Source organism: Bemisia tabaci, chromosome 3 (assembly GCF_918797505.1).
Source record: "Bemisia tabaci chromosome 3, PGI_BMITA_v3".
In the NCBI taxonomy this organism is placed as follows: Eukaryota; Metazoa; Arthropoda; class Insecta; order Hemiptera; family Aleyrodidae; genus Bemisia; species Bemisia tabaci.
The window spans coordinates 22704161-22731623 of NC_092795.1; the positions used below are offsets into that span (position 1 = coordinate 22704161).

Here is a 27463-nt window from a genome sequence, read left to right on the forward strand (position 1 = left end):
AGTGTCTGCCTCATTTTAGGAATAACATGCCTGTCTCTACTTCCCCTATGCAGATAGGTGTTTTTATAGGTACATGGGCCAGAAACAGTGATTATTTATTGCAACACTAAGTCCAAATCCTATGAATGCTCAAAATTAACGTTGTTAAATTGGAAATACATATATGCAAAATGAAACTTCAATGAAAAACACAAATGAAGTCATTTGTGAAATTCGATTTCAATTTGAGATGCTCATGAGTTGATTTCCCAACTCCTCTTTATGTGCGAGGTTTCCTACGGAAGATGTTGAAGAGAATAGCATGTGATGTTTTGTTTGTCAAGTGATTTATTCGAAAAATCTACTGGCTGAACACTGAACAGCAACTTATCAATTATACTGAGACCTGTTTCAGAGTTTACTTAACTTGCGTAGTTCGCGCGATTTGACGATTTCGGGTGGACTTTAGTTTTTTCACGCGTACATGCTAACCATCCACAGCAAATGACGTAATCATTCAGCTTGAGCTATGCGTAGAGGAGCAAATGAACCATATACTGCCGCGCTGTATAGTGTCTCTCCCTGTACATGATAAAAAATTCCCTCGATTATAGAACTCGAAATATTCCAAGAAATGGTACGGTCTAAACAAGAATCATCCCAGTTCGTGCGAGGCTTAAGTATTCGAAAGCAATAAACCAATACTACGATAAAATTTATTGAGGCTAGGATATGAACAGGTAGAATACGCTGATGCCAGATTTTTAGAACACACAGCCCAATTATGCATTACTTATTCTAAGCACCAATTTCCCGGTAACATCAGGATGAATCATAATGAATCAGTGACTTGGATAACGTTAAAATTAACATAAGTGGTTGAAATCCCCAAGGCAGCTAGTAGCCTGCGATAAAATTATCCATATGGTCAGTTAGTTTGTTTTGAAGATGCGGCATCAGACATTTATGAATCGACTGAAATACTGTTGGCATACTAAGCCAACAATATCAAATATATCGTCGTTTACCGGACGAAGGAACGTAACTTCATTCCGAGGTTGCAAAATTGACTTAAAAAATTTAATTTCTTACAAGAATACACCAGTGCAATTTTATTGAAAATTTTTTCTGATTCTTGCATTCGATCAGAAATCAGAAGAAAAATCAGTGAAATTTTCAGGGAGAAAATCTCATGATTTTCCTGGTAAATATGGAATTTGCGAGGGAACATTTGGCAACATTGAAATGTAGTTACGTGATTCGTGGGGGAAACGGCGATATGTCTCTTGAAAAGCGCTAATTGTTGAGTACCATCGGCGTCATTCGTTCGATTTGTTGTCCATCGAGGGGAAAGTTAGAGGGGTTCTCATGGCACGGTATCGGAACGTTGGATTAGAGTCAGGTTGAGGTTAGACCAAAGTTAATCGAAAAACTATAGGTACTTCATACAAATAGTTCCGGGAACAGAAAATCATTACTTAGTTCATTTTTTCTCAGGGCAGTCCAATTTGGAGCAGATCTTCTTTTTTCTTCTCCAAACCAATGGAATATTCCTAGAATAAATTTCAATCACATGCGATGAACATAAGTTCGTGCACTGAAAAAAAACTCCGGCCGTGGGAGCCGCAATTACGGGTTATATAAACATACCGTTCGTTCCGGGCTCAAAGGCCGAAAATTCCGGCTGCTGTAGGCGTAGCTTCAATTGCTCCGGCAATTCAATTTCATTGCGGCTCCCACGGCCGGAGTTTTTTTTTCAGTGTGACAGATTCGAATCGCACATATGTACATATAAAGCTATTACATTGGGAGAGAAAAATATGTAAGCACCGGCAAAACTTCAAATGATTCGAGGAATATTTCCATGTTTTGGTAGGACGACAAAGACAGGTTAAACGTGAAAAAATTTGTTTTCTTTTTTTTTCGATGAAAGTTGCAAGTTAATGGCTAAACCTACATTGTAGCGTATGAGTCTGAAACATTTTTTTGGAGAAAAAAATGGTGCGTTGTAAATGTTTCTGAGCAAAAAACAATGACTTTGTTGGATTCCATGAATCTATTTCTCTTCAGTGAAAACGACTATGAGTCATGTTTCAAGAACTGACTTTAGTATTTTTCTCTTTGTGTGAAAGATTTCGTTGAAAGTGTCAGCAATTCTGTGAATTCGTTCTCCTCAGAAAAAACAACGATGGAGCTTTACTTTTGAAACACCTGACTCAAAATATGAGCTTTTATGCGTGATGAATTTAAATGAAAATGTATGTATACCAAAACACACCAAACACGCCTGGCGTGTTTTGGCATACATACATTTTCATTTTAATGCACACAATGGACAATTTTGAAATCAACTCCTGAGCGAGATATTGACACGTCTTTTAAACACAGATCAAATGGAAGCTCGATCATTCAAATGACGTCAATTATATACTTTCTATTTAAACTAATTTAATAGAAAACACTTATATCTTGTACAGGAGTTGATTTTCAGACTTCATGTCGTGCGATTTGTATTCCTTGTAAAATTTTGAAGAGAAAACCTGTAGCGTTGTGCTTTAATTCATACCTTATCTGGAGGCTCATCATTTTTCTCCTCATAGAGCGCATATGGTACAACACAAGTCCTTTTAAAATAATAAATGAAAATAAAATTAAAAATTAAAAGAAAAGTATTTAAAAATTTTATTTAGAGCCATGAGGCCTCCTCGAAATCGTTAATAGTAAAATGACACTGATGAGCGTGGGCAATGGTCTGCCCCCCTTTCCACCTGACGCCCCTACCTCAGTCCACAATGCCATCGAATGGTGGAACAATTGAGGGGCTCGGAGTACAAGGCGCATAAGAGTAGTTTTTGAAAAAAATAAGGTATCGACGATTTCAAGTAAAACTAGTCTTAAAGGCATATTCTGTGAAAAATTCGCCACCAAAATCCATTTATTGAGCATCAAAAAGTCAGTATGAACTTTCTCTCTGTCATAAGGATCCATGCAATTCCAAAATTTTAAACATATCTTTCTCAAAATCGCAAAAACTGCACTTCTGCGCCTTTTCCTCCAAGCCCCTCAATTTGCCTTATCGTTATTTGTCTGAGTATAATTCGTGCGGCTCGCTAATAACAATCTCTTTTACGCCCGCGGGAAAATCGTGGAGAGACTGTCGTAATACAAGCCCCAATATTGACATCACTGTTCCCTCCTATCGGGCAACTTCCGTAAACGGCCGAAATATCAATTGATAGAGACATTGTTCCGAACTCGAGTCATTAATCTGCTATTTAAACTTTCCGAGCTTACTTATTGCTCGCCAAGTTGCTGCACCGGAGAATTATGCCTCGAATACTCCAGCTCCCCGACTAGTTGTTTCCGAAGGGGGCTTCTGGTTGACCCTTGTTACCCCCTCTGTCTCCAATTATTGAATCGTAAGCACGCTTTGGTCTCTGCAGAAATAGCTGGTTGACGGGAAGGACTCGCATTCCACGATCCCTTGTCTCAAAGTTTGCACTTTCCGAAACTTTGAACTTCCACGTTACCCTCATAGTTTCGGGCGGTGGAGCTGTTATTTACACGAGAATGCTTCCTCTTCATGACTACTTGGTATTTGTAATTCTTAAAAAAAAGGTTATTGGTAACGCAGAATAAGGTATTCAACCAGTAACGTCCGTCTTCGTTTTATATCGAGAAATCGAACAATTTCCTGCGATCGTTTGGGTTCGATGTCTCTTTGAATCCATAGGTCAAATCGCTAAAAATACGTATGAAACAAAACCGATTGACCGTAGAAAGCTAAGGAACACACACTAGATTGAACCCCTCACTGCGCGTGTGTCTAATTCTGTTGAGTGCGCCTTCAATAACCATGATGGCAATATGAGCGGCTTGGTAGCACAAATAGTTGCGCACAGTAGTTCTGTCTTTTCTGCTCTGTCCTGGCAAAGAAAGTACGTTGATCAGTCAAAATCAAAGAAGCTATTACCGCAGAAATTTCTCTGCATTAAAACCAATGTTTCATTGGCTTGTGGTAAAAAAGGCGCCAAAGTCAAAAAATTCAAACCTCCAAGATCAGCGGTTCCGGGTATTCGTTGATCACCGGTGCAGTCAACTCAACTTGCCTTAGGAGACTAAAATTTTCAGAAAATTCACCCAATAGTTTCCTTTCTAAAATATGATAAATTAACAGTGGAAGTTCTGAAACACCCCAACCGAGGAATGCTCTTCCTGCACCTAACGCCTCAATTGCCCTTCTTACTCATATCACCCAAGTTTTTCGGGTGCAAAGTATGCTTCATAGTAAAACGCACTCTGAGATTTCAAACAGTGAACTTCAATTTATTTTTTAAGCTCCCTGATGAATACGATTCACTTGGAGGTAATTTTGAGGTTAGGGGGGGAAATCACCGGAAACGACTTCCAAAAGTGCGCTTAATATACAAAAGTTGCAGAGGAGCGGCGGGGAATAAATAAACAAACGCAGCGTGGCTAAAATGTGAAAAACAAAGCCGGTAGCAGGCCCCGGATCGGAGCGCACGGCGGGAATCGGGGGGCGAAATGGGGAGATAAATTGAATTTGTCACCAAGGCTCCATAACCATCAGCCTTTTCGTTTTGTATCCAGATTTATGCGCGTAATTCCTTTCTAATGAGATTTATCTCTAATATTCTGCTCTCTGTTTCGCTCTTATTGTTCCCCGTTGTTGCCAAGTTATTCGCTGAGAGAGCGGGAACTTCTGAAGCAGTTGAGGAATGCAGGATCTTGGGTGGTACTCGAAGAAATATCTGCATGTAATTAAAATTAATAGATTCGCGGTTTTTCACATAAACTCTGGATCAAATTTTGCAATGAAGAAACTCAAACAAGCTCACTCATACAAATACCTATATACGCAAGGAATCGAATTGCGATTACGTTGTTTCTAAAATGAGATGGAAATTTTAATCATTCTTCATGTTCTTCTTCTACAAACGACTAGGCTACGGTGTAGCCCTGTTTCTCAGGTCGTGCAATATCGAGCACAATAAATTATATAATTATTAAAAATCTAAAAATCACTGAAAATAAAGGACTCGTCAAATGTATAAAAACAGCAATCAAATCTTCGATTATCCTCAGAAGAAGATAGCTGGCTTTATGGACATCTCTTAGGTGGTCGTCCAGGTAACCTTTTCTTTTTGAATATTAAAAATTTCAAATCCTTATTGGAAAATGTGGTCCGATTACTAGATGATCGAACCAGTGGTATTTTCACAACTACCCAAGTCGAGTCAAAATTATCACGAGAAGGTAAAGTTACCGCTGCTGTTGTTTGTGGCCACCATTACTCTGAAGGTTTGTCATTTACCTTGCCTTTTGGCCCAATCCGAATATCAGCAATTTTTCATCCTGGATTCAGAGAGAATGTTGGCATGCATAGAAAGAGATTTGTTTCAGTAGGTAAATCAGAGTTAAGGTCAGGAATGCAGGCACGAAAGCTTTTATCGTGTCTTAGGAGTTGTTCTCGCAAGAAAAACTAATTACTCTTGTGAACTTTAGGACATTCTGAAACCCGAGGAAAATATTTAAATTTTTCTGCGTCACTCCCGAGAAACTTCCCCTGGTGACATGAAGTATCCCTGAGCGACCTCAAGACAAAGCAGAAAGAGGTCACTTTCTCGACTCAAAAAAAATATGCACATTTGCCTGCGTTTCATATGAATCTTGCACAGCCATTATTGCCAAGTTTAACATCCCCGTTATGCGAATGTGTGCATCTACCCTTTTTTTGAGCAAAAAGCGGCACCGTCGAATAGAATTTTCTTCCTCGCGTTCAAATGACTGCGTCCCTTAACGAGGAGAGAAAACCCCCTTGAATTGGAGCGCGAACCATTGAATCTTGGCCTTTTTAAAACTCGAGCTGTGTGTGCGGTTTTGTCGACTCCGGTAGAATTTCTCACACATTCTGCCACGCTAAGGAAAAATGCCGTAAGGACATTCGACATTTGCTGAATTCCCGTTAAAAAATGATTAATTTTTGAGAAAAGTTATGGGTTGTTCTCCTTACAATTTGCAGATATTTTAGATTGGATTGCGAGTGAAATTCTCTGAAAAAATGGAAGAAAAATATTCACAAGTTTCCCCGCAATTTTTCTTTCTTTACAAAGAAGAATTAGCAACGCCGCGAGGCTCATACGGTGTTCTGCTTCGGCACGATAGCATGCTCTAACATGACGTCATGATAATACGGGTGTTGGCAACCCTGTGTCTTCCGCGCACACATCTACAAAGGGCAGGAAAATTATTTACTCAAAATAAAAAGCGGGCGTTATCAATCCAAGCCAAAGAAGTGGCAGAGGACCGTCATAATGCTTGCGCGTTGAGCTGTGGATGTGTGCTCTTCGCTATCCATGTAAAACTTTCCTGCCGCATTGCATTTACGACATACTTTTTTCCACTCGGTTGTATAGGAGGATTTGGGAACTTTCAAAATTTTGTCAACGTTGATGTTAACACCTTTGTTTGATGTGAGTAATGGAAACGCTTGGCTGGGTCAAAATCTTTTTGCGTTTGGTGGTGTGTTGACTAGATTCACCCGCTGTAACGTCAGAATGCGGCGAGGTATCTAGGTTTCCTCGTTTTATTCCATCTATTTTTCACGAAAAAAGAAGACCTCTGAAATGCCACCTATCAGAATCTACGAGGGAGTTGAGTGCAATATACTGAGAGAAACTATGATATAAGTACTGAAAAAGTGGCGTTCCATAAGTATGAGCTCTTAATTAATATTAGTTGTGACCAAAATAGTTGTATTTTACCATTAGGCGATAATTTGACCGAAGTAGTGATAAAATTACAACTTAATGGTAAAAAGCCACTATTTTCGAGTAAAATATCAGTAAAAACAATCTTTAAGTCTGTAAAAACAATGATAAAAATGGCCTATATGTAATAGTGATTGAGTTTCTTAAATATGATGAATCTTAATTTGAAGCGAGAAATACTATTAAAATCTCACATCTTCGCAGATGAAAGAAATCAACACATTATTATCCGATGCGAATTCGATGAAAATTTACTGCAAAGCCCATAATCAATATAGTTATTAAGCCACATTGAACCTCTGATGAGCAGCATTTCTAATTTTTGGGGCCAAAAATTACATAACTCACACTTTTTTCCACCTTCTTTCGCTCCATTTTTTGGGCGCGGTGTGATGACCATCCTCAATCCCTAGATTCAATGATATCTCTGTACGTATACCTCCCTTAAAACTGAATTAATTTTAGACTGTGGGCCTATATTTTATCTCATCCTTAATTCCTAAATTTCAAGACAAAGAATACAAAGCATCTCACCATTCTCACCTGCTGCTCGAGTTTATCGTTGAATAGTTAAAGCGTCTCATAGCTATAAATTTTCTTCCCCATAAATAACGTTTACCAAAAATGTTGGAGGCGACGTTTACAATTAAAGAATTGAGGTCTTTTTGACCTTACCTTTAGGAAGAGTCCTATTCAGCCCATTTGATCGACCAACAAGCGAAGGGGAGAAATAAAAATGTGCTCGGCAAGAACCGCATACCGTTCATGAAGGGCTGAATGCAAATACGTGGTTTCTCGTCGGCGAGGCACGGCAGGCAGGGTAAGAAGGGAGGATGAGGGGTGTCGGAGGAGGGGGTAAGAGGTTAGAATGTCTCAGTAATAAAAACATTCCGGGCTGTAATATCGGTGCCAATTAAAAAGTTTGGACACTGGTGCCATGGTGCCGGTTGCGAGGAAAAACGAGATCCCGTGGGAATGCGACGTGAAATTTCACTGCACTCCATAATATGTTCAATCGTTGGATTTCATTTTGCGATATCTGGCTTATCCGTAAAAACACTTACTTATGTGCATGGGGAAACTTAATGGTGCGTGCGTTATTTCTAAACTGAGCGAGGAATTGAAAATTCCTAATTTCAAAAATAGTCCATTTTTTCTTCTCTTTCCTAATGCCGTGTGAAATAATGTGGTGTGCACAAAATAACACGTACAACTCAATACTGAAAACAAATTTTCTTTCGATGTTTTTCTTAGAATGAATTCATATTGCATCAAATGAAATTCCTTAAGACGACTGCGACTATTCACTGATTGGTTTCTGTTCGAAGCAATGGGGATTCTGTTGGAAATGTATCTGGCTCTTTGGCGGGAATAGTTCAATAGAAGTTCTCTTCATTTCAACAGAAATACAACTCCGTGAAAAAAGACAATTATCATTGAAGTTTAAGCTAACTTTGCATGCAGTATTAAAAATCTAGTAGTAAAATCCGAGGTGCATTTCACTCCAAAACTTCACCCTTTTATGCATGCCACAGGATGCAGACTCAATTGGACTGCTTTTTGCAATTTGGAACCATAAATTCTGGCTCCTCTGAAAAAATACTTATGTGCATAGGGAAACTAATGACACATCCGTTGTTTTCAACCGTTGTTTCAAAAATTTATAGTTCCGAATTGCAAAATGTAGTCCAATTAACGGAGCGGGTTTTCCTCCTCATTCATTAATAATTTCTTGGGGGTAAAATAACCTCATAGTGATAAGAAATACACTCCGAAATTCAATCCGAGATTTCTAACGGTGCAATAATCATTTCGAGCCAGAGTGGCAAAATGTCATGAAAAATAAAATCTTAAAATTTCACGTGAAATATTTTATGAAATTTCAGAAATTTATGAAAGATATCGAAAAATACCGGTTCTTTTTCATGTTTCGTATAATGTAAAAATTGTGACTCTCTTCCATTTTTGTGTGTTTGAGTGCGGGTTGCGTACTCTAGCCCCTGAAAAATATGGAACATTTCACAGCCTCGTGAAATTTCATGAGATATTTCAATGAATTTCCAATCTTTCATTTAATTCTTACGTTTCATGCCACCCTGTTTCGAGCATAAAACAAAAGTTATAAAGTTGCAAAAAGTTGTATTTTGTAAGTTACAAATTGCAAAAAGTATAAGTACACCAATTGTACTGCATTTTGCAATGAGGAACTGTTACCGCTGGTTCTCCGTAAAAGTTCCCTGCCTAGCATAGGTCATCATGAATCCGTCATGATTTATTTCTTTGGAGAAATGAAGAAGCGACGGGTATCGTCTTGATCGACAAGAATCGATCAGGAGATGAAAGCGTGAATCGATCGACAGCTGTTTGATCGAATTTACGCTGGTCGGTTGGTTTATTTACAATTTCCGATCGATTAATGCCGATTAAAACTGTGTCCACGATGGCAGCCAATGCCACCAATGCAGGTGAATAAACCACAGTCTGGCGCCGGAAAGTCAAAAGTCAAGGGATGGAAGTCGACATATCTTCCCACCGTGAAGTTTTCGCCGCTGCTCTCGACATCTTGAACTGTACACCTCCTCCCCCTCACCCTTCTCTCCCATAGTTCAAGATGCCTTCTGCCTGTCAGTCGCCTAAAACAATTAACCTGACCAATTAATCCATTTGTCATCCGCTCGATATGTGTCTTCGATGTGAACCATTTTCGCCCTCCTGATGACATCTGAAAAATGTTCTCTGCCCTATCATTTTTCGTCTCAATGCAGTTGCCAGATAGTTATCATAGTTCATGTTTTACAAAAAGAACTCATACGTGGCTCTATAGCCGTATTAACGGCTGCTCCGTCCCTTCAGAAGGCTGCTTCGTGGTAGAAAAATACTGGGAGGGGAGTAAAAAATAGCCACGCTTTTCGCATTTTGAAATGAAATGGTGGTAAGAGGTTCTAATTGGGCGTAAAGAGGGAATGTGCAATAAGGGGATTTTTTTCCGGAGGGAAACAAGTGCTGGAGATTCGCTTTTGAAGAAACTGCAGTTGATAAAGCGAGAATTGACATTTTTTTACCCTGAAAAACAGTTACGGGTTATTTAAACATACCGTCCGCTCCGGGCTCACACGCCGAAAGTTTCGGGTGCTGGAGCCGTGGCTTCGATTGCTCCGGGTGCTAAGACCGGAACGCGGACGGTATGTTCACATATCCTGTAAATATAACTTCCACGGCCGGATTTTTTTTTTTTTTTTTTTTTTTTTTTTTTTCAGTATAATTCGAGCAATTTACTACCATGTTTTCCAAAATGTCATTTCCAACAGTGAGAGGGCTGTTCTATCTACAAAATTAGAGGGAATTTTGGTCAGACATCGGCTTCAGGTTCTACCTCTTACATGGCATGTGTAGGTAAAAAACGGAAAAGTTCGATAATTCTCGAAATATTCCAATTTTAGATTTTGTTTTTCCCTAAAATATTGACACCCAATTGAGAAACTGAGGGAAAAAGCACAACTGTCATTCCAGAAAGTAGAATAAAAAAAATTGCCATGGTCGGACGTTTGTTGTAGGTTCAACTTTTTGACAAAGGAATCCTCAAGCAAGAAACCGAAGTTTTGTGAAATTACATTTTTCTTTTAGGTATATAGCTTTCTTCCACCGTTAGTATTCAGTAGAATAAATGAATAACCTGTTACCTTACTGAGTAGAAATAGCTAAAAAAACTCAAGTTTTGATTTCTGTGGACTGGGGTTTCTTTTCTCACAGGCGGTCACATTGAGGAAAAAGTAAAAACTCGATTACGGCTCATATCCCTTTGAGATCCATGATCAAACATAATTTAAATTACCAAAATTTAGATTAATAACAACAATCATTCAATGAAAAGTCCAGAATGAAACCATAATTCCACTACCGAGGGCAAATACTGTGCGAGTTTCAAAAAGCGCTCTTTCAGCGGCATTGCCGTCATTTTGAATTTTCCCGCTATAATTCGAATGAAGGCGGGAGCAGCACAAGTAAATTTGGCGGGAATGCCTCCAATTGGACAATTCGTATTTGTCTCTGGTTTGTTTATAAACAAGTGCCGGCCGAAAAGTGAGGTTAATTAATATTTCTGCATTTTCTGCTCTTCGCTCCTGATATGGGTCACTTCTTTCTCGTTTATAAATTGGATTGAGTCAAATAATTGGGAAGTCAGTGGTCAATTCAATTAATAATTTCTACTGTTTCTTGTGCTGTAAGTTTTTTCAAAGAGAATGTCGCAGTTTCACGGTCTAGGTACTCTTTTGGATGCAATGAAGATATCTTATCACGCAGGAGGTAGTCAGCCAATACTTAGACTGTTTCTGTTTTGTATTTTTTTGTGGAATTTTGCCTTTCAATTGATAATTTAAACACGATTTTTACCATCCTTTAAGGTGACATCTGTAGGCTCAGAGGTGTTGAATATAAGTTGCGGATAAAATTTAGTAGTTGGACCGTCGGACAAACTACAGCTAATTAGTCCCTAACATTACGTAGCCTAACTGGAGGACCGTTTATATAATAAACCAAGGTCGATAGACCTAGTTCAGTCTCTCAACAAGATGTTCTTTGGAATTTTCTGATCTGGTGATGAATTCCCACGATTTGCTGTTTCACTACTTCCCGAATATTTCCCTGATTGTCGCTTCTCTGAGGCAAAGTTTCCCCGATCCTCCCCATTGGCATAAGACCAAGGTAATCGGACTGAGCGAATAGAAGAGTGGGTCAAGCAAATCGGGGAAATCAGTTGGAAAATCGGACAGCCCTCCTCCCGTTTTGCAAAGATCATCAGACTTATTTTTCCTAACTGACTGACTTGAGTCCATCAACCTTGTACTGAACTATAGCCTTAAGTTGCAATCTTTCTCATCAGTATAGTCTGTTGCATGAAAATGCTACAAAGAGAGTCAAGGATCAGCTCTCAACTTCTTGATCCACAGCAATAAATTGTCAGTAGGTAGATATAATAAGACTCAATTCTCCAGGATTTTTCGAAATCACTCGTCACTCAATTTGGCGATCAAAAATTGGCACCCAAATCCAACCCGTAAGCTAAGCCCATATCATAACATATTCCCCAATTGAGCTAGTCCAATCACGAGGATTTGAGAGTGCAAGGATATGTCGGTCAACTTCTAACATGAGCACGTACATGGTACCTTCTCAGGCATTAACTGTTTGAACACTGAACTTGTTTCATTCACATTATCTTCAATTTAATAATATTAAAATTTGCAGCTTCTGTCAGTTTTGTTACAAATGACTCACTGCCTTTTGGTATCATTTTCTATCTGTTTCAGAGATCTCAGGTTCAATAGAATAAGGGAAATAGTTCCTGGATCTTTATCTCATCTTAAAAACTTGAATACATTGTAAGTAAATTTGTAGTACTTTTAACACCTGCTTACCTAGCTTTTTTCTATTCTATAATGTATGTTTCATAAACTGAGAGCATTCAGTTTTGTCAGGTGTGAACGTTGCTTACGAGAATGGAGAGGCCGTAACTAGTCAGTTTTGTGACGTCGAGCTAGTAGATATTTACCGAAAACAACAAGCATCTCCGGGTCATCGGTGCATCAATGAGTGAGGCAGTCGCTGCAAGGAACAATCAGAGTGGCTCTCGATCAGCCGAAGTTGCGCGAGCGGCCCGTTTGAATCTGAGTGGAGTAACGATTTTCGGTATTAAGCTTTCATTTCCTCGATTATTAGACAATGTCACATATGGGTTAGTTAGTTTTCTTTAGTGAAATTTCATCCTCTTTCGGAAAGGTTTGTACGAATTATTGCATCAGATCAACCCCCGAGAAGATATCGGCATGAAAGAAACACGCGTCAGGCGTTCTCCCATGAGAACACATGTTAAACCACATGGCCTCTCCATTCTCGTAGGCAACGGTGTGAACTTAGTACCTTAGACCTCATATGAGGCAAGCACCTGTCATTCTTGTCAGCATGAGTATTTAATTAAGCAACATGAACATCTTTGAAAATTCTATAATTCATTTGGAACTGTCCAATATCTAATCAATTTTCAGTTGTGTTAGTTATAAATAATAAGATTACTTTCTTGTAAACTTTCTTGTTCGAGCCATGTTTCTGATACCTAGGAACAATATTTTTCTTTCTTTTTGATTATGACTATTATCTTATTTCCAGACTTCTTAATAACAATCAATTAAGTCAGTTGGATAAAGGTGTCTTTGATGGTTTGTCTCAACTCAAATACCTGTAAGCATTACACAAGTACTATTTATAATTTCTACCTGCAATTTTTTGTACAAGTCAGGTGAGATTGCAAAGATGCAAACTGCTCAATGTGATTAGTTAGAGTCTAATGAGTGAGGAGTCTGAACTTTTACTCAGTTACTTCATCAAGACGCACACTATGTATAATTTATCAATGATACAATGTTAATCTAATTTCATCGTACAAAGCCTCTGTTGAATGAAAAATGTATGTTACGGTTTTGAAAAAAAGTAGTTGTTTCAAAGAACAAATTGGTTTCAAAAGCTCAGTGTTCCCAAGTGTTCAACATTCACAGATAATTATCAGTTACATCACTGAGAATTACAACCTGGAATTATGATCCATTGACAATAAAGACAAGAAAAATTTATTTAACCTCAGTAACAGCAAAATGGAACATCTCTTAATAAACCAGAAATCAATTTCTTGATTAGTTCTGAAATCACATTCATACTTGCAAACAACCTAAAATTTTATCGTCTTTTCTAGGTTTCTGTACAAAAATAGAATACAATCTGTTCACCCCGAAGCATTCAAGGACCTCTCAAATTTGGAATTCTTGTAAGCTCATTGATTATTTTCTCTCCGTTCTTTAGTGCCTACAGTGTCATGTCACTCATATCTTTCAGTATAATTTGCAGTCTTTCTCTTATTTTCATTTACCAGGGTGTCTCCAAGTCTGGAATTTCCGGAAAGTCTGGAAATGGTACTGATTTTTTAAGGGCAATCCGGAAGCACTGAAAAAGTGCGGAAATTCCGCTAGATGTTCTGGAATTTTTTTATCATTTTTGTCACAACTTGAGCGAGAAAGTCAAATTTTTGAAATTTTTTGAATTTCGTCAAATGAGAGTACTGAAAAAGTACTGAATTTTACCGTTGAGGAGGTACCGAATTTCTTGGAAATGTACTGAAAAAGTACTGTAAAAGTACTGATTTTTGGTCAGCCTGTTTTGGTAGACACCCTCTTTGCATTGATAAGGTTTTTATTTTTGGGTTTTGTTTTGAAGATTTTTGTTGATTTTCCAATTGTCAAGGGAAATACATATGGGTTCAGTCTCATAACAAGACGAGGGACCCAGATTTTTGGGAAGTTGAAATTGAAAGGAAGCTTTAATCTGATTAAATTAAAATTAATTAAATAAGCACCCAGGAAGTTTTCTATGAGAATTAAATTAAAATAAATTAATTAAGCACCTGATAAGTTTTTCATGAGAACTTTTCGGTAAAGGATCAACTAGAAAATATTATTCCGCCCAAGAGATATGCTCTGTGATACATAATTATGAAGCATTTATCAAAATACAAAGGGTAAAAACTGCTTTCAGCACAGCTACTCGGGTGCATACAGACACTTTGATGGATCGCTGCCTGCCCTCCACATAACTTTGCCGGGTGATGGACTATATTTTATGACTATAGCGTTTTTTGATGGAATCTGATGCTGGCAGTGTATTTCTGATGAAAGGAGGCAGTAATCCTTAGGAGTGGCAATTTTTAATACATATATAATACTTGTAGCGTCTTTATTTTATATCACCAAGAACATTTTTCTGTGGAGATATGATCTGTAAACATTTTATGAAATGTAAATACTATCATAGGCATATGCAAAAACACTTTTATAACAATACCATTGCCTGTTTTGAAATCTAATGAATGGTGTTTCCTTTTTAGATACTTGCATTACAATAGAATTGAGTCGCTGCCCAAGGATGTTTTCTCTGATCTTGTCAAACTTGAACGGCTGTAAGTTTATATTGAATTGAAGTATTTTCCTCTCTATGGACTATCATGTTGATGGTAAAAACGGCGAACTAACTTATTTGGGTTTTTTCAAAATTTCAGTTCTTAGGCATTTCATTTCAGTGGCGTGGCGTGCTTTGCGATTTATCGATTGATCAGCCATTTAAACCTATGGAAAAATATCGATAAATAGGGTGTTTGCATTTAATACCTTAATAACAGATTATTTACCACAGCTTCAAAAGGGGAAATATCGATAGATTGCAAAGCCCGCCAAGCCACTGCTTCATTTTTTGAGGGTGGTTCCTTTTGATTATTCCTAAAATTTTTAGAGAATCTTTAAGATTGAAAAAAATCCTTTGTTAAAGTTATTTGCATGGCAGGAAGTCTACAACATCACAAACCAAATTACAAAATCCGTTTTGTAACCATCAATAAATTCAAAGTTTTCTGCTTTTTACAGTATGAAGAAATATTAAAACCCATCTGTTTGAAGGAGTATCAGGAAAGATTTGTTAGTAAGCAAAATTCTTAGATGCATTAGCATGAAGACTTTACTCCAAAATGCAGCGGCAAAAATTGGTGGAAGAGAAAAGTAATGATGTGGAAAATTTAACCTTGAGTCTTAATCATTGAAGTAACCTGCCCTTTATATTTCCAAAGAGAATGCATTTTAGGAGCAAAATTAGACTTTAAATGCCGAAAAGAGGCCTTTCGGCTGTACCTTCACCTCGTAGTTATAGTTTTAATTACACCTTGAAATATTTACCACTTAGTTTGTAATTTCTTGCTGTGTTTTAGTGGAGAAAGCATAATCATTCAATTTAATTTCTGATTTGCAGTTTCTTACAGAATAACAAAATCCATCACTTGTCTTCAGAAGCTTTCAAGAATTTGAATGTATTACAAAGACTGTAAGTAATTTTTTTTTTTCGAATTCCTCCTTTTTTATTCACCTAGAATAAAGACTCTTGAAAACTGTAAAGAATGAGAGTAAATGCCTCTCCTGCTTTTTATCTAATCAAATTTCAGCAGAGAAAAAGACTTTCGAAGTCACCAAAAATCCAACCTAATTGCAAACAGAAAAATATTTTGTCAACAGGTTTCAGGATGTTACAGGGAGAATGACTGTTGTGTGTTGGGCGCTTCTGGGTACCAGATGCGCCCTTTCCAACCGTTCGACTCCCCCGATGTAACATGTACTATACTACATGCCCTTTTGCCTTATGGGTAATGACGCCATTCTGGTACACCCGGGAAAATTGGATTTTTTTCTGCATCTGGTATTCGTAAAAGTTTTCGTGAAATGTTTTGCTTTTAAGCATAACAATCTCGCACGGACGTATTACCTGGTTAAAGTATTTTAGGGCCTCCTTATGCTTTAAATACTTATATCCGAGGCAGTACTTTCAGATTGATTTGAAAATATTACGAACAGTCACGTGATCTCTTCATTTTAGTGACGTATTACTATGCTACTTTGTGATTGGTTCATTTTCTTGGCGCAGCATCGACACGTCAGGTTATGTCATGGACCAAGAGAATGACTAAGGACCCCCAACTCCAGTTAGCGGAGACATTAGCGCTGCCTATATTTTCATCCATGGCCGATGTCACCGCCGGCCGGCCGGTCCCTCTCTTCCCCGCGACCCGCGCTTCCCCTCCCCACTGCTGAACTCCTCTTCACGCGGCCCCGCTCCCCCGCGACCTGCGCGCCCTACCTCGCGGCGTCGCGACGCCGCTGTCCGCTAGATCGCGTTGACGCACCAGCTTTAGAGGTTCCGCCGCTCTTTCCCGTCGTCTGATTTACAGTGGATCCTTTATGTTTCCATTTCCCACCAACTAAAATTCATCACAAGGTGCTTGCAGAAAGTTTCAGATCCTCGCGGTCGATCTGAAGTCTTGAAGGGTTTTGCGCTTAAAGAATTCCACTTAAAGTTCAATCTTCGTCAGTCTTCGGGTACATAAGTTGGTAGTAATATGCTATGTCAAAGGAGCGCCCTCCAACGCTTGGGCGTTGGAACTGCTTGTCTTCTCAATTGCGTTTGTCTCTTTACTTTTAGATTGCAACAATGACACAATAATAACCTTAACCATGCTCTTTTGTTGGTTTTTCAAAAGAAAGTATTTGTTCATTATTTGAATTGTACAGCTGTCATACTGTATTGGACTGAAGGTGGTCAAGGCCGGTTCATCTCACATAATGAGCTTTACGCCAATGAGGCTCGTTCTTTCTATACATAATCTCAACTGCTAGCCTCTTATTTTAATAAAAAAAGCAGCCTTAAAGGCTCAAAAACACAGTTTTTGCTGCAACGCACTTCAGACCCTTTTGCAAGATTATTCCCTGAATCTTACAACATCTCCATTTGGACTTCTTGGCCCTCCAAGTTTTAATTTTTATCTCGGACCCCCAATTTGCAATACTGTATCATAAAGTCTAGGAAAAGTTAGGATTTCATGCTGTTTTACTAACTGAATTTTTTTTTTTTTCAGGAGGCTTGATGGAAATGCTTTAGTCTGCGACTGTGAGATCATGTGGCTGTCTCACCTATTGCGAGAGAAACATATGCAGTCAGTTCATTTTGCTGCAACCTGTGACCAGCCAGAAGTGATGCACGGGAAAAATTTATCAAGCATCACTGAAGATGACATGCATTGCAGTAGGCATTGTTTTTATTCCTTTAACTCCTTTGTGTCAGGTTTCTATTAAATTCAATGTTCTGAAGTGGTTTTACAAAGGTATATTTTCAAGCAAAGTTCAAAGGCTATAGCCATAACCAAATCTCAACTTGACAGCCGCTTCCATTCTCAAATTATAAAAATACCCGGTATTTCTTATGGTCATTGTACATATTTTAATGAAGCACAACATTAAAATAAATCTGGCAACATCTGATATAGATAGGCTGATTATCCATCTAGCCAGCGCTTACAAGTTTTCATTTTAAAAACCTTATCAACTAGTCATCAATGCATATTATCGCACTTTCATTCTCTTTATCTAACCATAAAACTCTGCTCTCAATTTCACAGAGCCACCAGAACTGATCAAAGAACCACATGATGTAGAAGTCTCCTTTGGGGGATCTGCATTCTTTACATGCAAAGCTGAGGGAGATCCTAAACCAGAAATTGTGTGGATGCGCGACAGGTGTGGACCGAATAATTTGAAGTTATAACAATTAAAACAATCATATAACGCAAAACGTGGTACTTCACTTTTATAATTAATCTTTATTTTTAAATGCACCAGTATTCATGAAAAATCATAATACTTCAGCCAGATAACTTTTAGCACCTGTAAAACATAAAACGTTCCACAGATTTTCCGCTAAAACTCTTGAAATCAAGATAACTAGTTTATACAAACTGGGTATAATCAACGAGGAAGTATGTAAAAGTTCAGCTCTTAAGGCAAGCATGTCAGCCGCGCAAGTTGACAACTGAAGGTGGCGTGGCAATATGTAAGATGAAATCCATTTGAGTTTTCTTGTCAGATATAGGGTCGACTGCCGTAACTACCTTGTGTGACAGATTTGCATCTTTACAAAAAGACATGTAGAGTCAACAGGAGATCAAATTCTAAAAGAAAGACTGAAATTCAATATCCTTACAGTTTTCCTCCATGAAAGTAACTCAGTTTTTGCAAAGTATTTTTTATCTTTAAGAATATTGAAAATGATGAATAATGAATTACAAACTCTTGTAATCTCATAGATCACATCCTGTCTCAATTGTCTCTTTAATGTATCACAGTCGAAAACAAGTGACCAAAGAAAGTAAATGCTAAGTTGGTGGGATGTTTTTCATTTCTTATACTGAATATAATTTTCCATCCAAAACTTCTTTTGTGAGTATTAAATTGGGAAAAAGAAATGATAATTTAGAATTTTCTTTAAAAATTTTCAAAAGTCAGTTTTGAAATTTCTCATTCGACTAATGAGTTTGTTTTCCTACTCTCCTTTTGCATTTGTTTCTTACTAATGCTCTCATCAAACTCTTTAAATTTTCCTAATATTTTCTTTGCTAATTTAAAATGTGTTCTTCACGTCTACATTAGTTAGTAGTACGTCTACATACGTTCTTTTCCGAATTTTCTGGGAGAGAATCCAATGAGCAAGCCCTATATTTTTTGTCTGTTTCGTTTTTTACACTTTTTTGTTGTTGTTTTGTTTTGTAGCAATGAAATCGATGCAGCAAATCCTCACTACACTGTTACAAGTGATGGTCTCCTGATCGAACCCATGTCTACATCTGATCTGGGAGTGTACGAGTGCATGGCTAAAAATCTAATGGGAGAAATTAAATCAAAAGCAGCTAGGGTTATCACTAAAAAAGATATTCACAATGGTAAGCCTATATGAAACTGGGAGTTAAGTGGCTTCTAGTTTTCTAAACAATGAATTTTTTTTTTCAAACCTTCTAACTCTTTAACTGCAATTCTACAGTAAAGTTTTACTCAATACTGCAATACTTTTCAAATATATGCATCAAGCAATGTAAACTTTCAGAAATTCTATTCTTAGCTCGCCAAAAGGATAATTTAATGACTGCCGTCTCAGAAAGTTTATGGGCACTACTGTTCTAACTTGATTCATCCAAAGAGTTGGGCCTTGGCACCCAAAAAAAAATACTGCTTATCAATCAAGGGACTTAAGGTTAAAATTTTAGTTTTCTCAATTCTTTCTTCTTTTTATCCTGTAGAGAAGCTGCATCTTTTGCGTGCACCTATCGACACGAACATCAAAGAAGGTGAATCTTTCACTCTTGATTGTTTGACATCCAGCAAACTAAAGGCAACTGTGCAGTGGATTAAAGATGGTCTACCAATTTCGGAAAATTCAAATACTCATGTAAGTAAGTTTTATGTTTTCAGCTCACTGCTTCAGTTTAGTTAGGTTTGGACTTTGCCATGATATTTTTATGATAGCATTTCCTCAGAGATGCAAATAAATTAGGGTTTGTGAGGTTTTTTGCAAGGAATCAAACGATCTGTAACTTAAAAATAATTTACAGCAGGTCGATCAATGATTTTTTCGCATGAAAAAATGTATCTTATAGTTTATTTCTTATGCTATTGTCAAACTCTGAGTGGAAGAACTGCATATCCCATATTTTATCGATGGAATTTTCAATCGATGAAGCACTAATTTAAAATCGTTTCCTTTTTTCAGATTGATCAAGAAAGTGGCTCTTTGACCATTGAAAATTCTCGAAGGAGTGACAGCGGTACCTATACATGTGTTTCAATCAACTCTCATGACAGACTCGAATCAAAAGCTGTAGTCACGGTCAACAGTTAGTATTGAAGGCATAGTAATATTTAGACTCTTATTTTAAGTTTTTCATATTTTTGGTGTAGGCTTGGAGAGGGTATGGTATTCCATAGAACCTGAGAACATTAACGGTGAAACTGCAAAAATGCATATCTTGGTTGTGTTGTTTCAAACTCTTTGTTACTATTTCTTTTTTTGAAAGGAGACCGAACTGATATTGTGGCTTGACTCATACATATTATTTTTTTTTTTAGATATTATAGTATCATTTACATAGACAAGAAAAATCATTGAAGTTATCAAAAAATTACATATAGTAGCGTACCGTGTAGAAAAGTAAGTATGACAGGAAGTCTGCAATGCTGCAAACTGAGATACCTACACATTTCTCCAGTTTTATAATCAATATGTGAGTGTGAGTAAACAATTAAAGAATTATTTTACCTGTGGAATGGAAATTATTCCGCAAACATATTAATAAACCAAGAGGAAACAAAACACTTTCAGTTTCCATTATCGTTTTAAATTATACACAGTCCAATCTCATCCCAATGACTTGAATTTGTTTTTAATTGTCATACTTCTGCTTTCAGCTCCTCCATTTTTGATCTCTTCCTCACCCAGTTCAAGGCTGAAAAGAGGGGAGACTGCAGAGCTACATTGTTCTGTTGATGGGTGGCCCACACCAACCGTCACATGGTATCACAATGGTCAGTCTCTTGTTGCTGGACCTCGCATAACATTTTTAGAGGAAGGTAATTTCTTGAGTTTTTACTATTGCTCATTAATGTTCCATTGTGACTCCTATTTGAGCCTGTTAGTGCAGCAAGAGAACATGTTTATCGCCATGATGTAAGAGTAATCAGTTTGCTTAACTGAATTATTTTCTTTCTTACTTTATAGAATAGCTCATGGAAATGTCCTACATAAGTCAATAAAATTAACTTAAAATGTAAGTGTAAGAAAATCTAAATATTGTTTTATTTATCTTTGTAACTTTATAAACCTGTAAAGGTAGAATAAAGTATAATTTCCATTCTCTCAAATTCTCTACTCGAAAGAATAGCATTGACTAGATGTAGTTAGAAAATGAAAAATCAATAATTTTGCCCAGACGTAAGGAAGAATAACTAGCTCTTTCATAAGGAATTTTGTAGAAATTAAGAGATAAAACCTGGGTTTTCATCAGAAAATGTCTCTTTAGTTCTGGAATATAAAAGATGAGGAAAATTTAAGAATTCTGCTCAAGATTCTCTAATCCCATGTACCTCTCTTTTGTAGGATCCAAGTTTATTTTACTCATTGAGAGTCTTGTGGAGTCTGATGCGGGGATGTACACTTGCCTGGCACAGAACCAGTACGGCTCTCTAGAAACGAACAAAGAACTGAGAATCATCAATCATGGTCCAAGACCTCCTCGCATTATTGTTCGACCATTTAACTTAGATGCACCTCAGTTTTCCAGTATCGAACTTCCGTGTAAAGCAGAAGGCGAGCCCCACCCAACAGTGCTGTGGACTAGGAATAATGCTCCGGTCATCCAAGATCCGCTTCACAGGTAGCATCCGATAGATTTTTGTAAATTTGAATTTGGGAAAATCATTGTCCCATTTAAAAAAAAACTGTTGTTGATTAAACATCTCATTCAGTTAAATTTTGGAACAACGGTGAAAAGCTGATACATTATGGCTAGGGGGTCCTCCAGAACAAATGTTCCGTATTTTAGTATAGAGAGTGAAAACTTATTTGTTATCTTCATCATTTAATAACTGACACATTTAACTGTATTGCCCAGAATTGTCGTAAAATTGCATCTCACACTGTGCCAGCCATAACTCGTATTCCCTTTGTCTTCTGCCTTAAAATAACTCAACCCTTGCTGTTTTTACAGGATCTCTGGAAGTGGCAGCCTGCGTATTTATAATGTCTCTGCTGAGGATGCTGGGAATTATGAGTGTGAAGCATCTAATGTACATGGAAAAGATACTGCATCTTGTTCTGTCACAGTCAGCGGTGAGTCTTTAACTGTCAGTAAGCACTACATCTTAGAAGAGAGGTAGTAGAAGAGGTGGTGTTCTTTGAACACAGACAGATGAGAGACATTAGACGTTTTCTGTCATCAGTTTAATACTTTATTTAATGTTAACTCGTCAATTAATGAAGTTTCTAATACAAACTCCAGAATCTTAATAATTGATTAACCAGTCACAAGACTTTGATTTGCAGGATGATAGGTGTTTAAAAATAATAGGGACGAATCTGATGTGAAGGAAATTAATTAGCTACTGGCTGTTTTAGGGGTCGAAAGTGCTTCAACAAATGATGGACTGATCCAGCAAGCATTTAACGAGGCATCAGCAGATGTAGACCGTGCGGTCTCTTCAACTTTAAACCAGTTATTCTCTGATTCACCCTCTGCAAGATCTCCTGATATTCTAATGAGGCTCACTCGATTTCCTGACGCAAATGCAAGAAGTATAGCACGGGCTGCAGATGTTTTTGAACGAACACTCTTTTACATCAGAAAACATGTAACCAGTGGCAGAAAAATGAACATCACGGACGGTAATACATCACCTTTTTTTTCTTTTTTTTTTCAAAGGGCTTCTCTTTATCCTTGTAGTTTTTGTCGCAAGCACTTACCACAAACAATGCATCTTAAAAGATAAAATAAAACTTTCTAATTTCCTTGTAACATTTGTCATTTGAGAGAAAAAACATTTCAAAATTTGGCAGAAATAGAAGACTGTGAAACCAATATAAGCGGTTTTCTCGTTTGAGCGTACAGTAAGACCTCGATTTATTAGATTTCATGGGGCTGGAGGCCAAATCCGTTAAATTGCGCTAGTCGGTCCTACGGGGATTGCTACGGGGACTGGAGGATCGATCTGATAAATCGCGGAATCTGTTAAATCGCGATCCAATAATTAGAGGTCTTACTGTACATAATATAAGCGATTTCTACTGTACGAAAAGATAAAATTAGAAAACTCAGGCTTAAAAAAGAGTGTAAAAAGTCAGCTTGATATAGGACATTACTGTTACTAAGGCTGTACATATTGTGACTGAAGAAGGAACTGGATCCCCAAAAAGTCAGCTTTTTACATCCATTTTTGGATTCGACCATTCCCTTTTTTCATTCTCTTTTATTGACTTGGTAAAAGAAACTTGCAATTTTTTAACACATTTGTTCAGTTAATTTGGGATTTTTTTCTCTTTTGTCTTGGTCTAGGCTCTCTGATATAAGTATAGGTTCCTCTCTAAAGAGAGATGATAAAGTAAAAATTGAAATCACAACAAAGTAAAACATCTACTATCATTTGAAAAAGAGTTTTTAAAATTATGAAACTTATTTCGTCAAGTAAGATAGTCCAAATTGTCTCCTAGTTCATCATTTTCCACACAGAAACATGTATCCACATTTCAACGCTGCAAGCTTTCCACTCGCTAATTGTGATTTTTTAATGGAACTGACAGGCATTTCTAACTGAAAACACTGATTTTCCTTTTGACTACACCAAAAAATCAACCAAATTTTGAACAAAAATTGCACTGTATGTGTGAAAAATTGAAATGTTTGAATTAATTTCTTTATATTAGGATGAAATTATGTTCCTTTGTCGATAATTAGCATTTTTCTAGCACTTTTGAGTCATTTTTCAATTTTTAAATATTCAGCTTCTTGACTTGAATCAGAATCGCCTTTTCAGATATAATTAGTCCTCTGTGTTTTGTTTCTTCTCCCTCCAGACTTCAAGTATGAAGATGTTTTATCTCCTGTTCAGGTTGAGCTGATTGCCAACATGTCTGGCTGCATGACACACCAGGTAAAAACCAATTGCTCTGATCTATGTTTCCACACTAAGTACAGAACCATCGACGGAACATGCAACAACCTCCAACATCCTATGTGGGGAGCTTCGCTCACAGGCTTCAGACGTCTCCAAAAACCAATTTATGAAAATGGCTTCAGCACTCCAGTTGGTAAGTTAGTTTTTCAAACTAATCTTCACTACAACTTTGAGTAAATTTTTCATTACTAACTTTGCTGGTGTAGGTGGCTAAAATGTTTACTTCCAAGTCACCAATTATCAGCAGAAATGATGCATATGTATGTTCATTACGGGACGGGAGGACAATTCTGTGTGCCAGTCTTTAAAATTTTGTGTCTATCCAACAGACAAGACTGAGGTGAAATAGAATTATGCAAGTGGCCAGTTGAATCGCTCTAATGTTTCGCTCTATTTGTTATGCCCTTGTCAGATCAAATAATCGACAATCTAGAGGCAACCCCTCAGTGATGTATAATCTTTCGATTGTCTGGCCTAGTAAGAAAGTGATACATCTGCTAGCATGCGACCAACTGATAGCATTACTTCATTTCACCTTAGTCTTGCCCTCACCATTCGACAAACATTTTTTTGAGAATATTATAGATTAGGCAATAAATGCTCTTGCATTATATATTTATAATATTAATATAAGTTTCTCGTGGATTTAAATGTTTTCAAAATATTCTTTTATTTTGGCACCAATAGTATAACCTTCGTTTTTTGAGGAATTAGCATAAATTTTGAATCAATTATGAAATTTTTACTTTCTTATCATACATTTTCGTGTGCAACAGAAGTCAGGGAAACAGGAAATATACAATTTTCCTTGTAATCTTACATTGTTGACCCGCAGCAGAGAAAAGTTTTACAAAGGTAGGAAAAAGGGGTCATCATTTCTGAAAATCGCCACATGTTTGTCGTCATCCACGGACTGAAGACAATTTTGACAATCCTCAATTTGTTTTTGCAGGTTGGACAAAGTCGATCAAGTATTTTGGGTTTGAGAAACCGTTGGCAAGAGTTGTTTCAAATGAGATAATCAAAACGGAGGATATCACTCCAGATATCGAAATAACGCACATGGTAATGCAATGGGGTCAGTTTTTGGATCACGACCTTGATCATGCCATTCCATCGACTAGTCTTGAGAGCTGGGAAGGAATCGATTGCAAGAAATCTTGTGCCTATGCTGCGCCCTGTTTCCCGATGGACGTTCCAGAGCATGACCCCAGGATCAAGAACCGCCGATGCATGGACTTTATTCGGAGCAGTGCCATTTGTGGCTCAGGAATGACATCTGTGTTCTTTGGAGCAATCCAGCCTAGAGAGCAAATCAATCAGCTCACAGCTTTTATTGATGGATCGCAGGTGATACTTTTGATCTTACCCCTCTTTTTGTAGATGACAAAGTTCCTAAACAATAAAAATACCAAAAAGTAGTTTCAGCATTTTAACTTCAATATTAATAGCAAATGAAATGAACGGAATGAAAATATTTATGTTAGTCTGCTTTACTGACGCAATTTATTTTTGGTGCAGAAAACTAATCAACTTGTTCCTGTAAATTTTCTATGTTCTTTCCCTTCTTAAAGGGAATATTTTGTAAAAATTTCAGGTGACAACTACAGTTTTTTTGCATTTATGAAATAAATAGATAGATGACGCTGGCAGTAGGACACATAACGAGTGATCCAGCTTACTTTTTTGTAGATCTCTCCAATTCATATGAAATGATATCAAAGCTTTTTTGGTCTCAAAATTTTATTCCGTAAAGTTTGAATTGTGTCTTTGAACTAGTGTTTTACTTTTAGGACTTTGACAAAATTCTGAGTTTTTTTCCTTTTCAATTTCAGGTATATGGCTTCACAAACCAAAGAGCAAATGTACTGAGAGACCTCCGAAATGATGATGGTTTATTGAGAGAGGGAATTAAAGCGCCGTATGACAAACCCTTATTACCCATTGCTGGAGCTACAGAGGTTGATTGCAGAAGAGATTTGACCGAAGGCGATGTTGGGTGCTTTTTAGCAGGAGATATCAGAGTCAATGAGCAGGTAAACAATTCTTAATGGTTTCAAATATCACTAACCTTTCATTAGCTATTTGTTTAATACAAATAAAGAGTTAAAGAAATGAGTACATAATGTTATTGGCACATTGTGTTAGTTGTGAGATGTTTGATTTCGATAGTTAAAGTTGAAAATATCTGTCTTAATCATAACATTTACAAAAAGAAGCGAAAGTCAGGAGTGGGTATCAGCATTTTTGGATCTTACCCATCAATTCTTTTTGCTAAGATGGAGATTTATATCAAATGATTCAGACACGTATGTAATGTGGAAATAGAAAAGGTACACAGAGAAAAATATGGCGGGCTTTTTATTCTATACAACTCATTGTAAAATGAAGAACTTCAAGTCCTTGTTTTGGATACATCGTTTGTGGTTTTTGATTGGTCACCAGAGAAAGTAAGATACCAGTCAAGTTCAAGTACAGAACTCTTTATATTTGAAAATGAGACCTGCTTTCTATTTAACTCAGTCGACTTGGTTTTATCATACACATATTCTTGTCTTGTTATTAATATGAAACCATCTTCAAAACGAATGGATTGAAAAGTATGTTGTTGCCACTTATTTGTTTTTTTCAAGTCTGTCCAAAGTACTGAAAAAAGTTTAAGTCCAACTGTTTTTTTATTTAAGGTTGGACTGATTGCTATGCACACAATTTGGCTGCGAGAGCACAACAGAATAGCACGAGTTTTCCAAACATTAAATCCAACATGGGATGGCGACACGATTTTCCATGAAACCCGCAAGCTAATAGGTGCAGAGATGCAACACATTACTTATGCACATTGGTTACCTTACATAGTGGGCGCTGAAGGTATGAGGATGCTTGGTGAATATTCTGGCTACGATCCCAACGTTGATCCTGGCATCACCAATGTTTTTGCTACAGCTGCGCTGAGGTTCGGCCACAGCCTGATCAACCCAACTTTACGGAGGTTGAATGAAAATTTTACTTCTATTCCTGAGGTATGTTATCATTTTACCACAAAAATAATAATCAGTTTTATTCTATTTATGCTGTAATTTCAACACCTACGAATTTCGTGTACCATAGAGCCATCCACAAATCTGGCTGTCTCTTTATTTTTAAGGTTTCTTTAAGTCATGAGCAATGCAGTACTTGGAGCTTTTATGTTGAAAGAGCAAGTATAAATTAATCTTCTAATTCTCATAAAATTAAAAATACTAAAACCAGGAACTCCCAAGAAATGTGTTAAAAATGAAAAAAAAAAAAAAAAAAATATCAAACTCTAAAAATCAATTAAAGTAAACACTGACACTTTTCGGGACCCTGTGGTTCCTCCATCAAGGCTAAAATGGCAATTCTTCCGTTTACTGTTGTCTACTGTGTGAGTTTGAGTTTTTAAATTTTCTGAATCTCTTTTCTTACTTATTTATTCAGCTTTCAGTTCGTCACCTCAGTTTCTCCGTTAGTTTTGGTTTTGTTTTCACTTCTTTCAGTTGGTACTCCCAAATCATCTTTGAATTATTACATAATGTCTTTTCCTCA

The 27463-nt window shown here is 37.2% G+C and overlaps 1 protein-coding gene across 1 annotated transcript in view; it reads left to right on the forward strand.

Annotated features, from left to right (window-relative positions):
* The window catches only part of Pxn (Peroxidasin), a 45554-nt gene that overhangs the window by 11329 nt on the left and 6762 nt on the right, over window positions 1–27463 (forward strand). The window contains exons 2-19 of the mRNA XM_019040678.2: window positions 12080–12151; window positions 12936–13007; window positions 13516–13587; window positions 14701–14772; window positions 15612–15683; window positions 17266–17432; window positions 17806–17923; window positions 18953–19122; window positions 19477–19625; window positions 19947–20070; window positions 20642–20803; window positions 21330–21606; window positions 21940–22061; window positions 22347–22613; window positions 23799–24032; window positions 24852–25249; window positions 25735–25935; window positions 26584–26919. Coding sequence (XP_018896223.2) covers window positions 12080–12151; window positions 12936–13007; window positions 13516–13587; window positions 14701–14772; window positions 15612–15683; window positions 17266–17432; window positions 17806–17923; window positions 18953–19122; window positions 19477–19625; window positions 19947–20070; window positions 20642–20803; window positions 21330–21606; window positions 21940–22061; window positions 22347–22613; window positions 23799–24032; window positions 24852–25249; window positions 25735–25935; window positions 26584–26919 — 3085 coding nt within the window. The remainder of the gene's footprint in view (window positions 1–12079; window positions 12152–12935; window positions 13008–13515; window positions 13588–14700; window positions 14773–15611; window positions 15684–17265; window positions 17433–17805; window positions 17924–18952; window positions 19123–19476; window positions 19626–19946; window positions 20071–20641; window positions 20804–21329; window positions 21607–21939; window positions 22062–22346; window positions 22614–23798; window positions 24033–24851; window positions 25250–25734; window positions 25936–26583; window positions 26920–27463) is intronic.